Genomic DNA, 13149 nt, shown 5'->3' with positions numbered 1-13149 from the left:
ATCCTCTGGGACCTTCCCTGTATGTGGAGATGCCAGCATTGGACTGGGGTAAACACAGCAAGTCTCACAACACCAGGTTAAAGTCCAACAGGTTTATTTGGTAGCAAACGCCACTAGCTTTCAGGGCTCTGCCCCCTCGTCAGGTGAGTGGGTCTTCATATGCCCTGCTTGTGATCAGAGCTCCCCACTCACATGAGTGGGGCAGAACCCTGAAAGCTACCAAATAAACCTGTTGGACTTTAACCTGGCGTTGAGACTTCTTAGTGTGGAGATGCTGGCAGCCCTTTCCAATCCCAGCTTCTGGCACCCGGCTCGTAGTCCTGTAGCTTGCAACACATAGCATTTAGATTCTCTCCCTGCAATATCAACACAGGCAGTGAATTCCAGCCATCCCACTACCCTGCGTAAAAACATTTTAAGAGGTCTCACAATGCCAGGTTGGGGTCCAGCGGGTTTATTTGGTGGCACAGGCCACAAGCTTTCAGAGCACTGCCCCTCAAACGGGGCACGTGTAGACGCAAACTCAATTTACAGGATGGTGGTTGGAATGCACGTCTTTGCAGTTGGTTGGATCTTGGGGGTGCAGATGGTGTGGGTGGGGAGAGGATTGAGCAGAGGTTTATGAGATGTGTGTTGTCTCCAGTCAGGGCGGTTGGTGAGAATTTGCGGGCCCAGGCAAGTCATGGGGGTTACTCGGCAATCAAACTGATAGTCAAGTTCCGCATGAGGACGGCCTCAAATCGGGATCTTGGGTTCATGTCACACTGTCTGTAAGCCCCATGACTTGCCTGGACTTGCAAAATCTCACTAACTGTCCTGGCTGGAGACAATACACATCTCTTTAACCTGTGCTTAATCCTCTCCCCCACTCACATTTCTGTATCTTTAAGACTTGATTACCTGTAAAGACTCATTTCAACCATTATCTTGTAAACTGAGTTTGTGTCTTTACATGCCCTGTTTGTGAACACAACTCCCACTCACCTGAAGAAGGGGCAGTGCACCGAAAGCTTGTGGCTTTTGCTACCAAATCAGCCTGTTGGACTTTAACCTGATGTTATGGACCTTCCCTGTAGCCAGTGAGGATACAAAAATTGCTCTCAAAGCTCCAGCAATTTCCTCCCTTGCCTCTCAGAATTCTGGGGTATATCCCATCAGGCCCTGGAGACTTGTCTATCTTAATGTTTCTCAAGGACCCGAATATCTCCTCCTTTTTGATCTCAACATGACAAATTATCTGTACATCCTTTCCCAGACTCATCATCCGCCAAGTCCTTCTCTTTGGTGAATACAGGTACAAAGTACTCATTTAATATCTTGCCCATTTCTTCTGGCTCCATGCATACATTCCCTCCCTTGTCCTTGGGTGGGCCAACCCTCTCCCTGGCTACCCTCTTGCTCTTTATGTATGTCGAAAAGGCTTTGGGATTTTCCTTAATCCTGCTGGCCAGTGCTTTTACATGACCTCTTTTAGCGCTCCTTACAACTTCCTTTACTTTCTTTCTACTTTGTTTTTTACACTTGCTTCATGCATTCCCAGCCTAACTTTGACAAATGCTTCCCTTTGACTAGATTCACAATATCGCGTTATCCAAGGTTCCCAAAATTTGCCATACTTATCCTTCATTGTTACAGGAATGTGCCAGTCCTGAATCCCTATCAACTTATATTTGAAAGCCTCCCACATGCCAGATGTTGATTTGCCCTTAAACATCTGCCCCCAATCTACATTCTTCAATTCCTGCCTAATATTGTTGTAATTAGCCTTCCCCCAATTATCGACACTTATCTTTATTCATCAATACCTTAAAGCTTAGTAGTTTGACTATTCAATAAATATGTTGCTAATATCTCATATGTATAATGATGAATTGGCTCCCCTCTAATGAGCAGAAATAGTGAGGACTACCAAATTTGCTGTCAATCAAAAAATATCTGCATAGCACCTTCTACATCCTCAGAAAGACACTTCACAATCAAGAGAGGCGGCAGAGTCGTTAACACTGCTGCCTCTCAGCGCAGGGACCTGGGTTCAATTCTGGCCTTGGGTGACTGTGTGGGTTTCTTTCCCCAGTCCAAAGATGTGAACATTAGGGTACATTGGCCATGTTAAGTTGTCTCTTAATGCTTAAAAACGTGTAATTAGGTAGATTACACATGGTAAATGCACAACACTACAGGGATAAGAGGGGAGGGGCTTGGGTGGAATGCTCTTTTGAAGTGTCAGTGCAGATTCAATGGGCCAAACAGCCTCTATGCACTGTACGGAGTCTATGATTCAAATGATTTCTGATTACTTTCGAGTGCTGTCATGGTTGCAAAGACAGGAAATGTTACAATTTGCCAACAGCAAGGTGATAAACACTGGTAGGACAACTCCCCTGCCCTTTGGACAGTGCATCTGTCTGAGGGGGGAGGCAGGGCCTCAGTATAATATTTCACCCAACTGTAAAATATACTCTCAACACTGCACAGAAGTGTCAACTCAGTTTGTTCTCAACACATTGTAATGAGAACTTAAACGAATGTCGTCATTGAGTAAAAAATCTACAACTGAACTAAGGTTCACTGATAGGAAATAACCAAATCAGGAAACATCAGCATGGAAGCAAAATCAAATAAATCAGAAACTTTACAGCTGCCACAGACAAATTAAGTTACATTAACCTGGTTAATTGACAATGACTACTAATGTATCAAAAACTGTTTAAATGCAATGTAAAGGAATCCAATGAAATTGAGTTCCATACTCCTAACCCAAACGAACAGAAGCTGGATAGAAATCTGTACTGTACCTTTGAAAAAATCCCCAACATAGTCTTTGGGCGAAGACACCAGTGGACTATCCAGATTTACAATAGACTTCATTACTATTTCCAAGGCATTTCTTCCATACTGCAGAAGTGTCAAACAGTCAGTCACCACATTGCAATACTGGCATCATACTAACAACAAAACTTCTATACACATAATGCATAAGATTATTTTATTTGCGTTAAAGCTGTTCACAGTAAAATTGCAGCAAAGAACAAAGAACAACAAAGAACAAAATCAGCCTGGGAAACAGGCCCTTTGGCCCAACGAGCCCGTGCCGCCATCCCAACACCACCTGTTCCCCTCTCCACCCATGACCCCCGTCTAATGAGGGAGATTGAGGGAAACTGATTTAGGGACAATTTATTCCTGCCAATCAGCCTAACAGCACATCTTTGGGGTGTGGGAAGAAACCGGAGCACCCGGAGAAAACCCACACAAGCACGGGGAGAATGCGCAAACTCCCACAGACACCGGCCCAAATCCATGTGTCTGCACAGCAATCAGTGATAGTCACTGAGCTGTCGTCTTGCTCAGTATCTGGTCCAGTTTAGGCACACACTAACGACATGAAGCACTAGGCCAATCTCGAACAACCAAGAGCAGCCCCAGTACGACCCATCGCGTGTATGCCCCTCATTGGACACGAGGCGGACCGACTTATAACCTGTGAATGAAAAGGGAAAAAAAACATTATACCATATCCATTTACCTTACCAGGGTCGCCCCAATGCTAAATGACCCTTATTTAAAACAATCTCCAACCCAGTCATGTGCCTAAGTTACTCTTAAATGACTCTAGCGTGTTTGCCTCCACCACCTTACTTGGCAGAGCATTCCATATCCCCACTACCCTCTGTTTGAAAAACCTCCCTCTAATATCTGTGTTGTACCTCTCCCCCCTCGCCTTAAGTCCATGGCCCCTTGTCTTATGTGTCTCTATCATAGGAAATAGCTTACCTCTGTTTACTCTATCTATACCCTTCATAATCTTATATACCTCTATTAGATCCCCCCTCAGTCGGCGTCTTTCAAGGGAAAAGAGCCCCAATTTCTTCAATATTTCCTCATACCCCAGTCCTTCCATACCAGGCAACATCCTGGTAAACCTCCTCTGCACTCTCTCCAGAGTCTCCACGTCCTTCCCGTAGTAAGGCGACCAGAACTGGACGCAATACTCCAAATGCGGCCTAACCAACGTTCTGTACAACTGCAACATTAGACTCCAGCTCTTATATTCTATACCCCTTCCTATAAAGGCTAACATACCATAGGCTTTCTTCACCACACTCTCCACTTGCACTGCCACCTTCAAAGACTTGTGCACTTGCACCCCCAGGTCTCGCTGCGATTCTATACTCCTTACGGGCTTACCCTTTACCATATAACTCCCCCCTACATTATTCCGGCCAAAATGCATCACCTCACATTTATCTGGATTAAACTCCATTTGCCATGTATCTGCCCAATCAACCAGCCTATCAATATCCCGCTGTATTGCCAGACACTGCTCCTCACTGCCCACCAATCCAGCCATCTTGGTGTCATCAGCGAATTTGCTGATCACACCAACTACTCCCTCTTCCAAATCATTTATATACACTACAAAGAGAAGAGGTCCCAGTACTGAGCCCTGCGGCACACCACTAGTCATGATGTGGGTATGCCGGCGTTGGACTGGCGTAAACACAGTAAAAAGTCTGACAACACCAGGTTTTAGTCCAACCTATTTATTTGATAATATTCACCTGACGAAGAGGGTAACCCCTCGAAAGCTTGTGAGAATATTATCAAATAAATAGGTTGGACTAAAACCTGGTGTTGTCAGACTTTTTACTGTGCACACCACTAGTGACAGACCTCCAGCTAGAAAAGGACCCCTCCCCTACTACTCTGATTCCTCTTTGCAAGCCAGTTCTCTACCCATCTAGATACCTGACCACATATCCCATGAGCTTTAATCTTCTGTACCAACCTACCATGAGGGACTTTGTCAAATGCCTTACTGAAATCCATATAGATGACATCAACAGCTCGTCCTTCGTCAACCGTTTTTGTCACCTCCTCAAAGAATTCTACCAGATTCGTAAGGCAAGACTTCCCCTTTACAAAGCCATGCTGCGTATCCTTAATCAGATCGCAACGCTCTAAGTGCACATACATCCTATCCTGTTTATTTGTTTTCTGGTGGACAATATGTCACATAATTTCACATTTTCCAAGTTTGAAGCAGGCAAACTGCGTACAATGACTTAGACAGAGGTGACAAGTAAGATAAACTTTATTACGTAGAAGTCACAATAAACACAATGAAATTCCAACAAATGCTTGAAGCCAAAATAATCAAAAAATTACCTTGTTATCGAAATTGAATCTGCTCAAATCTCTGGTTTCAGTGGCTCGTCTGTCACCATGTGTGAGGGCACCCTGTCCAAAAGGCAAAATGTTACCATATATCAAGCAAAAAAAATTTTGACAAAGTTTTCACATAAGCAAACCCTGATCTTGTCTCTGGCATTAAGGGAAAGGCATATGATGAATGATTGCCATGTTATGAATGCAGTTTTCTGTTAAAATGATTAATTCGAAGCAAAAACTTTGCTCTAAGAATTAGAGGAAACTAAGCAGAAATTTCACTCCACTACCGCCACCACCCCACCTCCCCGCCCCCCCAACCACCACGTAATTCCTTTCATTATGCCAAGTATAATCTGAATAAATACTTGTATCCCGTAACACAGCAGCAATGAAAACAACATATGGAGCAATGGGAACAATTATAGTTATAAAAGACTATGTAATGCACTATCACGCTAGTCTGTTGCGATTCTATTGAAAATGCCTGCTTCCTACACACCCAGTTATCGGACAGGGCATCAAATATCCAAGAACCATCTCACTAAGTGCCTCAGAAATGGTCTCAAATGTCAAAGGACATCTCAATTTCTATGCCAATAGATGCTGCACACTACAGCAATGCAATAAAAATGGAAAATGCTAAATGCGAGGTTTGGCAGCATCTGGGAGAAAGACACAATTAAGACAATGACTTTTCATTAGAAACATCTTTCCTTAGATGCTGTCAAACCTGCTAAGCTTTTCCAACATTTTCCACTTAATTTACAGCTTTCCAGAATCCACAGTATTTGGTAAAAATGCTAACTGTTTCTGCTCTCTGCTGGAAGTTATATTGACAGAATCAGCATGACTGCAGGAGGGAGGAGAGCTCAATTTGTATGGTGACTTTCTTCTTTCTCTTTATTTCTATGCTGGTGGAAAAAGACTCATGAAAACTAGAGTACTTTTATATAAAAAAGAAAACCCACTTCAAAACAATCTTGAGAATATATCAACAACTAATTGTTTAATTAACTATATCACACAAGCAATAAAAAAAGACAACATTTGGTACAAATATCTGCCAGCTAAAAGATCTTATTCTGTTGTCAGTTACCCTTACAGAACAAGGAGGAGAAAGATAGGCGATGCAAATAAACAAGCATCTAACTGGATCACAACATGGCAACATTTTAGATCAATGCTCAAGTTCTGTCCATCAGTTGAACTTACTATGGAAACAAGGGGAATTGCAATAATGTTTAATTCACTGTTTTCAGAGAAACCAACTTACCAAACTTTCAAGTCTTTTTGCAACAATAGATGCAAATCTCTGTTCTCCTGCCAATTCCGAGATGAGAAAAACATACTCAGGAGAAGTCACTTGGTTTGACCGATGTGTTCGACCTGTGAATAAAATAATCATGATTTCACATTTCCAGCAAAAAACACCAAACTCAGTTACCCAGATACTGTTGAGCCTAGCTAGGAGCCATTCCTTCTGTAATCCTGCATCTATTTTGACGTGCAAATCGGATTGATGTGGTTAAACCTCAACTTTGCAATCCAGTTCAATTAACAGCAAGACATTTGAGCACATTTTTGTACTATTTCAACAGAGCAATACCAACACACAAGGTACATGCAAAGACAGTTCACCACAGGTTATGTCACTCAATGCAAAATAAGGAGAGCAGATAGATATTCACAAAGAGCTACATGGAAACAGGTAATCGAGGGCAACCATACTCGGCTTATCCTCCAGGTGAGCGGTCGTCTTAATCCTATGTTGCTTCATCTTTGTGTTCCTCTTTCTTCCAATTACCCAGCTAATCCTTTTCTAAAACGTCGGTATAGTCTCTGCTTCATACTTTTCACTAGGTATACATGGAGCAGTATACATGGAGAGGTAGTAAATTGGATTAGACATTGGCTCAATGGAAGAAGCCAGCGAGTGGTAGTGGAGGATTGCTTCCCTGAGTGGAGGCCTTGACGAGTGGCGTGCCACAGGGATCAGTGCTGGATCCATTCTTATTTGTCATCTATATCAACGATCTGGATGACAATGTGGTAAATTGGATTATCAAATTTGATGAAACAAAGATTGGATGTGTAGTGGACAGTGAGGAAGGTTTTCAAAGCTTGCAGAGGGATTTGGAACAGCTAGAAAAATGGGCTGAAAAATGGCAGATGGAGTTTAATACAGACAAGTGAGAGGTATTGCACTTTGGAAGGACAAACCAAGGTAGAACACACAAGGTAAATGGTAGGACACTGAAGAATGTAGTAGAATAGAGGGATCTGGGAATACATAATTCCCTAAAAGTGGCATCACAGGTAGATAGGGTCATAAAGAGTGCTTTTGGAACACTGGCCTTTATAAATCAAAGTATTGAGTATAAAGAGTTGGAATGTTATGATGAGGTTGTATAAGATATTGGTGAGGCCGAATTTAGAGTATTGTGCGCAGTTTTGGTCACTTAATTACAGGAAGGATATTAATAAGGTTGAAAGAGTGCAAAGAAGGTTCACAAGGATATTGCCGAGACTTGAAAAACTGAGTTACAGAGAAAGGTTGAATAGGTTAGGACTTCATTCCCTGGAGTGTAGAAGAACGAGGGGAGATTTGATAAAGGTGTATAAAATTATGATGGGTATAGATAGAGTGAATGCAAGCAGGCTTTTTCCACTAAGGCTAGGGGAGAAAAAAACTAGAGGACATGGGTTAAGGGTGAAGGAGGAAAAATTTAAAAAGGGATATGGGGTGGGGGTGTGTGTGTGTGTGTTCTTTGCAGAGTGGTGGGAGTGTGGAACGATGAGCTGCCAGATGTACTGGTAAATGCAAGCTTACTTTTAACATTAAAAAAAAAACTTGGACAGGTACATAGGTGAGGAATATGGTCCAGGTGCAGGTCAGTAGAACTAGGCAGAAAAATGATTCAGCACAGCCAAGAAGGGCCAAAAGGCCTATTTCTGTGCTGTGGTGTTCTGTCATTCATTGGTTCTCTGTATCCCCGAATACATTTGGCAATAATAAATCAAATCAACTGCATTTAGTCTCAGCCTGTGTGAACATTTTTGGACTGTTCCCTGATCTAAAATTTCTTGCTTTTTTGAAACTGGCCAGGCCAGCATTTATTGCCCAGAAGGCAGTGGTGGTGGTGAGCCACCTTCCCTAACCACTGTAGCCCAGGGAGGGGCTCGGAGGAAACTTGTAGGAGCATCACCATCTATATGTTTGTCCCCTTGTCCTCTGAGGTGGTAGTCTTGTGAATATGCCCCTCATTCATAACCCTTCAAATCACTGGGAACAGTTTGTTTCTTTCACTTTGAATATTCCTGTCAAATCACACTGTAATCTCATAAAGGAAACAACCCCAATATTCTCACTAATCTGCAAATAACTGTTCAAAGCCAGGTGAAAAAATAACCAATATTGTACCTCTAACTTAAGCTTGGTTTTGTTGTGCAGAAGTTTTAAAGAAAATCTTGAGCAAGACAATCACTTTCTCAGCCTGATGAAATTCCACAAAGCCACCTACACAGTAGTAATTGGCATACTAAACAGGTCTATTAGGCAATATTGGAGCTTTAAAAGCAACAGTAAAATGCCAGTCCATCTCCTGATCTGAACTCCTGATGCATGACGAGATTGCTTCAGATAACTGTATTCACGTCCCAATACACGCAAGTAGCCTTTTGTTACCCGAGGCCCTCAAGCACATCACAGAAACACAAGTAGGCCACTTGGCCTCTCAAGTCTGATCCATTCATTTAGATTATGTCAGATCGGTAGCTACATTTACTCATCCTTGTACCATTTCTATTGCTATGCTTGATCAAAAATTTCAATTAAAAATTTCACAATTCAATTTTATCGTCCATGACATTAAGAAGTGCTTTCTCATCTAACTCCTAGATGGCCTGACAACTTCAATAATACCTAATACACAATGATTACCAAATAAAAACTAGGGAAATAAACAATACGTTCAATTATCTCACCAAATTGCTGAATGGCACGATCTGCACTCCAAGGCAACTCCAAAGTCATGTGCACTCGCCGCCTTTGGTTCTTAACCCTACGATCTGCTTGCAATGAAATACCAGAACTGGCTGCTTCCGAAATGATAGCAATATTCTGAAAGGCAAATAGGACAGATTGTTGACAGTGAACACAACTTATTTTCTAAAGGCAATGGCTGAAATTACTCATACCTTCTCTCCATCCATAAACCGCTGCTTCTCCGTGATATTCAGAATTTCAACAGGCACATCAAGTTCTGATCTCGATTCGTAAGATATGCTGCCATCATCGTTGCTCACAACTCTACCTTTCCGACCTGTCATCTAGAAAACAAAGTTGAAGATTAAGCAAGTCTGGCAGCGTTTAATTAAAAAGGAGATAATTCAAACTGATCTAATTAGGAAATGCCTATATTAACTCAAGCAGAAGGACTGGAGGGTCTTAATGACATTACTGTTACTAGAGAGGGGGTGCTCGACAGACTGGAGGGGCTGATTGTGGACAAGTCCCCAGGACCGGATGGAATGCATCCGAGGGTTCTGAAAGAAATGGCGGAGGTGATAGTGGATGCCTTGGTGGTTATTTTCCAGACATCGCTGGATTCCGGGGAAGTGCCGGAAGATTGGAAAGCGGCTAATGTTACGCCGTTGTTTAAGAAGGGTGCCAGGCAAAAGGCAGGGAATTATAGGCCAGTTAGTTTAACGTCTGTTGTAGGTAAAGTGTTAGAATCCGTCATCAAGGAGGAAATAGCGAGGCATTTTGAGAGGAATTGCTTGATCGAGCAGACGCAGCACGGTTTCGTTAAAGGGAAGTCGTGTCTGACAAATTTACTGGAGTTCTGTGAGGATGTGTCTAGGGCGGTGGATAGAGGAGAGCCAGTGGATGTGGTCTTTCTGGATTTTCAGAAGGCGTTTGACAAGGTACCTCACAGGAGGTTATTGCAGAAGGTCAGGGGACGTGGAGTTGGGGGTAGGGTGTTAGCGTGGATAGAGGATTGGTTGTCAAATAGGAGGCAGAGAGTGGGGGTCAATGGGTGCTATTCGGATTGGCGGATGGTGACTAGTGGAGTGCCCCAGGGGTCGGTGCTGGGGCCTCAGCTATTTACCATTTATATAGATGATCTGGAGGAGGGAACCGAGTGTAGGGTGTCGAAATTTGCGGATGACACCAAGATTGGTGGAACGGCAAATTGTGCGGAGGGTGTGGAGAGTCTACAGAAGGATCTAGATAGGCTGGGCGAATGGGCCAGGAAATGGCAAATGGAATTTAATGTTGGCAAGTGCGAGGTGGTCCACTTTGGTAGGAATAATGGTAGGAAGGACTATTACTTACGTGGCGAAAAACTGCAGCAGGCGACAGTGCAGAGGGACCTCGGGGTCCTTGTGCATGAGTCGCAAAAACCCAGCTTGCAGGTGGTCAGGAAGGCGAATGGGATGCTGGCCTTCATAGCGAGGGGGATTGAATATAAAAGTAGGGAGGTCTTGCTGCGGCTGTATAGGGCATTGGTGAGGCCGCAGCTGGAGTACTGTGTGCAGTTTTGGGCGCCGCACATGCGCAAGGATATTTTGGCCTTGGAGGGAGTGCAGAGGAGGTTTACTAGGCTGATACCGGAGTTGAGGGGGTTGAGCTATGAGGAGAGGCTGAATAAAGTAGGCTTGTACTCGTTAGAGTTTAGAAGAATGAGGGGAGATCTCATTGAGACGTATAAGATGATGAATGGGATGGATAGGATAGAGGTGGAGAGACTCTTCCCGCTCAGAAAGGATAGCAGGACTAGGGGGCACAGCCTCAAGATAAAGAGGGGGCGGTTTAGAACGGAGTTGAGGAGGAACTTCTTCACTCAAAGGGTGGTGAATCTCTGGAATTCTCTGCCTGTTGAAGTGGTGGAGGCTACCTCGCTAAATATTTTTAAGACGCGGGTTGATGGGTTTTTGATAAGAGAGGGGATTAAGGGTTATGGGGAGAGGGCGGGAATGTGGAACTGAGCCATGACAGATCAGCCATGATCTTATTGAATGGCGGAGCAGGCTCGAAGGGCTAGATGGCCTACTCCTGCTCCTATTTTCTTATGTTCTTAAATAAAAATTTGGCTGTTCATATGATTTAAAGGGATCGTCTTATTAAATTCAACAGTAAAATAGAATAACATTCACAAACATGATACATTTAGCCAAATTATATAATAATTATGAAATCACCGCCAAAAAATTGGTTTGAGACAGAGCAGCAGGAAAGGGAAAAAGGAAGCAAATTCTGAACTCCAGATTCCACAAGCTTGTGGGACATCCTGCCTCATGTGCCCAAAGACCTGCAGGCCAAGAATTAGCCTGCTCAGTTATATTAAGACTGATGACAAAAACCTATGGTCCCAAGTAGGCACTACCTTCAAATTTTGAGACAATTGACAATGACAACTAACTCATTTTTAACAGTGGGTTTTCCAGCAGTGCTAGAAGGTAGAGGATGTAAGCCAACCTACTCAGTAGAGCAGGTCGAGTGCTGTTAGCTTTGCAGAGATTTTTATTTAAAAGCATTTAGGTGTGGATGCCAATAGGATAGCTACATTAAATACACATCCCTAATTTCCCCCAAATGGTAGATCATCTTGAGCCACTGCAGTCCAAGAGGGAGACTGGGGAATGGGGTAGGAATGAGCAACAGTATTTTCAACAGTAAGGAGCTGCAACTACATGAATAGTGGAAGCTATTCTTAGTTACTGAGTATATCAAAGCACCAAGGGGCAGATATGCAGCATTGTTAGCATGGTATCCACGTAGCCAGACCTCATTTGTAACAACTGAATATCAACACTAAACGCTCAGTTAACTGTTGCTCCTCTACTGCCATCTTCTCCCAGTAAATTTGCAGCTGTTGTCCTTCACCCAAAAAACCTTGACCCCTCCTTCTATGCACACTAACATCCTTTTCCTGACCTTTCTTTCCTCTCCAAAGTGCTTGAACACCCTTGCAGAATCTATACCCATTTTTCATACAATTCCAAGTTTGAATTTCTTCAGTCAGGTACCACAGGAAAAAGTCTTTACCAAAATCACAAGTGATATCCCATATGAATGTGACAAAAGCTGCCTGCAGTCTCTGGCAGAACTGACTGTCCCACTCTCTCCATGTCTTTTCCCCTTATCCAGTTGGTTGGGATTGCCCTCAGCTAGTTCCATTCTTATTTACTCACCTGCAGTCAAAGAACTTAAAGTTAAAGTCGTTATGACAACTATCTGTGTGGCCCATCAAGAGTATGCTAAGTGTAAAGTAAACCAATTCGTCCCATTTCCCTGCTCTATTCCTGCAACCTCTTAAGTTAATCTCCCTCATGTATTAATTCAATTTCCTTTGTCTCAGCTTCCATCATCCTCTAGGAGGCCATTCCTTGACATTACTTATTTGGGTAATAAAGGTCTTCCTCACATTCCCATACCCACTCTTCTTGGCAATTCTTTCCCAAAGCCATAAATCTGAGCCTTCTGGTCCATCAACTAATGGGAACAGCTTTTCATTGCCTTCCTTATTTTACCACGTTGAACGCCTTTGTTTCATCATGTTCTCTGTTTCCCATAGCATTCAAAAAGTCATAGCTTTGGTTCCCCTACTTTTCATTCTTGTAATATTCCTAACAGTATGCCTGAAACATCACATTCTCAAAGGCCGATAATATTCCCCAGAACCAGATGCAGAATGGCTCCTTCCAAGTTGCATAAGGTGGGGTGACAGTAAGTCTTTGGATTGCTACACGGAATCTTTACAGTGCAGGAGCAGGCCAATCAGCCCATCGAATCTGCATGGGCTCTCTGAAAGACACCTCGTGCAATTCTGATTTACATTGCTTCAGTCAGTTGTACTTTAAATACTGCGGCCTAAATTCATTTCCTCTGCCTCTCTATTTCTTTTAAAGCACTTCATATAAGCTTTTCCTCATTTGTTGTATTATTTCATGAAGATTAGCATCAAATGTTGT

General features: G+C 43.0%; 1 protein-coding gene across 2 annotated transcripts in view; it reads right to left on the bottom strand.

The window, feature by feature from the left end:
- sbno1 (strawberry notch homolog 1 (Drosophila)) overlaps positions 1 to 13149 on the bottom strand; it is a 150871-nt gene that overhangs the window by 59655 nt on the left and 78067 nt on the right. For both annotated transcript variants that reach the window (XM_080207934.1, XM_080207935.1), the window contains 5 exons: positions 9370 to 9501; positions 9157 to 9292; positions 6446 to 6558; positions 5170 to 5241; positions 2796 to 2895 (listed from right to left, as the gene is read on the bottom strand). In XM_080207934.1, the coding sequence (XP_080064060.1) occupies positions 2796 to 2895; positions 5170 to 5241; positions 6446 to 6558; positions 9157 to 9292; positions 9370 to 9501 (553 nt within the window). The remainder of the gene's footprint in view (positions 1 to 2795; positions 2896 to 5169; positions 5242 to 6445; positions 6559 to 9156; positions 9293 to 9369; positions 9502 to 13149) is intronic.

Source organism: Carcharhinus amblyrhynchos, chromosome 20 (assembly GCF_965287045.1).
Source record: "Carcharhinus amblyrhynchos chromosome 20, sCarAmb.v2.hapA, whole genome shotgun sequence".
NCBI classification, from domain to species: domain Eukaryota; kingdom Metazoa; phylum Chordata; class Chondrichthyes; order Carcharhiniformes; family Carcharhinidae; genus Carcharhinus; species Carcharhinus amblyrhynchos.
This window is presented reverse-complemented; position numbering and strand designations above follow the sequence as displayed.